At 62.0% G+C, this 300-nt stretch overlaps 1 protein-coding gene across 1 annotated transcript in view; it reads right to left on the bottom strand.

Annotated features, from left to right (window-relative positions):
• LOC104272229 (gap junction alpha-3 protein-like) overlaps window positions 1-300 on the bottom strand; it is a 1,514-nt gene that overhangs the window by 356 nt on the left and 858 nt on the right. Inside the window, exon 2 of the mRNA XM_009867172.1 lies at window positions 7-297. Coding sequence (XP_009865474.1) covers window positions 7-297 — 291 coding nt within the window. The remainder of the gene's footprint in view (window positions 1-6; window positions 298-300) is intronic.

Raw genomic sequence — 300 nt, 5'->3', positions numbered from 1 at the left:
TTCTGCTTGCTTGCCAGGACACGGCTGTTGCTGCTGAAGTAGTTGATGATGGCTGGGGTGGGTGTGGGGATCGGGGTCGGGATGGTGACGGGAGTGGAGATGGGCGTGGGAGTCACAGCACGGTGCCTCTCCTCAGGAGCTGGTGGAGCAACAGGGTAGCTGGCCATGGAGGTTGTGTTGGAGGGGGGCCGTGGTCTTGGAGCAGCTGCAGCATAGTACGGTGTCATGGTTACCGGGGCCAGCAGTGGTGTGACAGTACGAGTGTCAGGCAGAAAAGGGGGGGGTGCGGCAGGCGTTACC

The sequence above is a fragment of the Apaloderma vittatum genome, unplaced genomic scaffold (assembly GCF_000703405.1).
Source record: "Apaloderma vittatum isolate BGI_N311 unplaced genomic scaffold, ASM70340v1 scaffold19883, whole genome shotgun sequence".
Classification (NCBI taxonomy): Eukaryota; Metazoa; Chordata; class Aves; order Trogoniformes; family Trogonidae; genus Apaloderma; species Apaloderma vittatum.
Note: the sequence above shows the minus strand (reverse complement) of the source record. Positions and strands in the feature narration are given on the sequence as shown.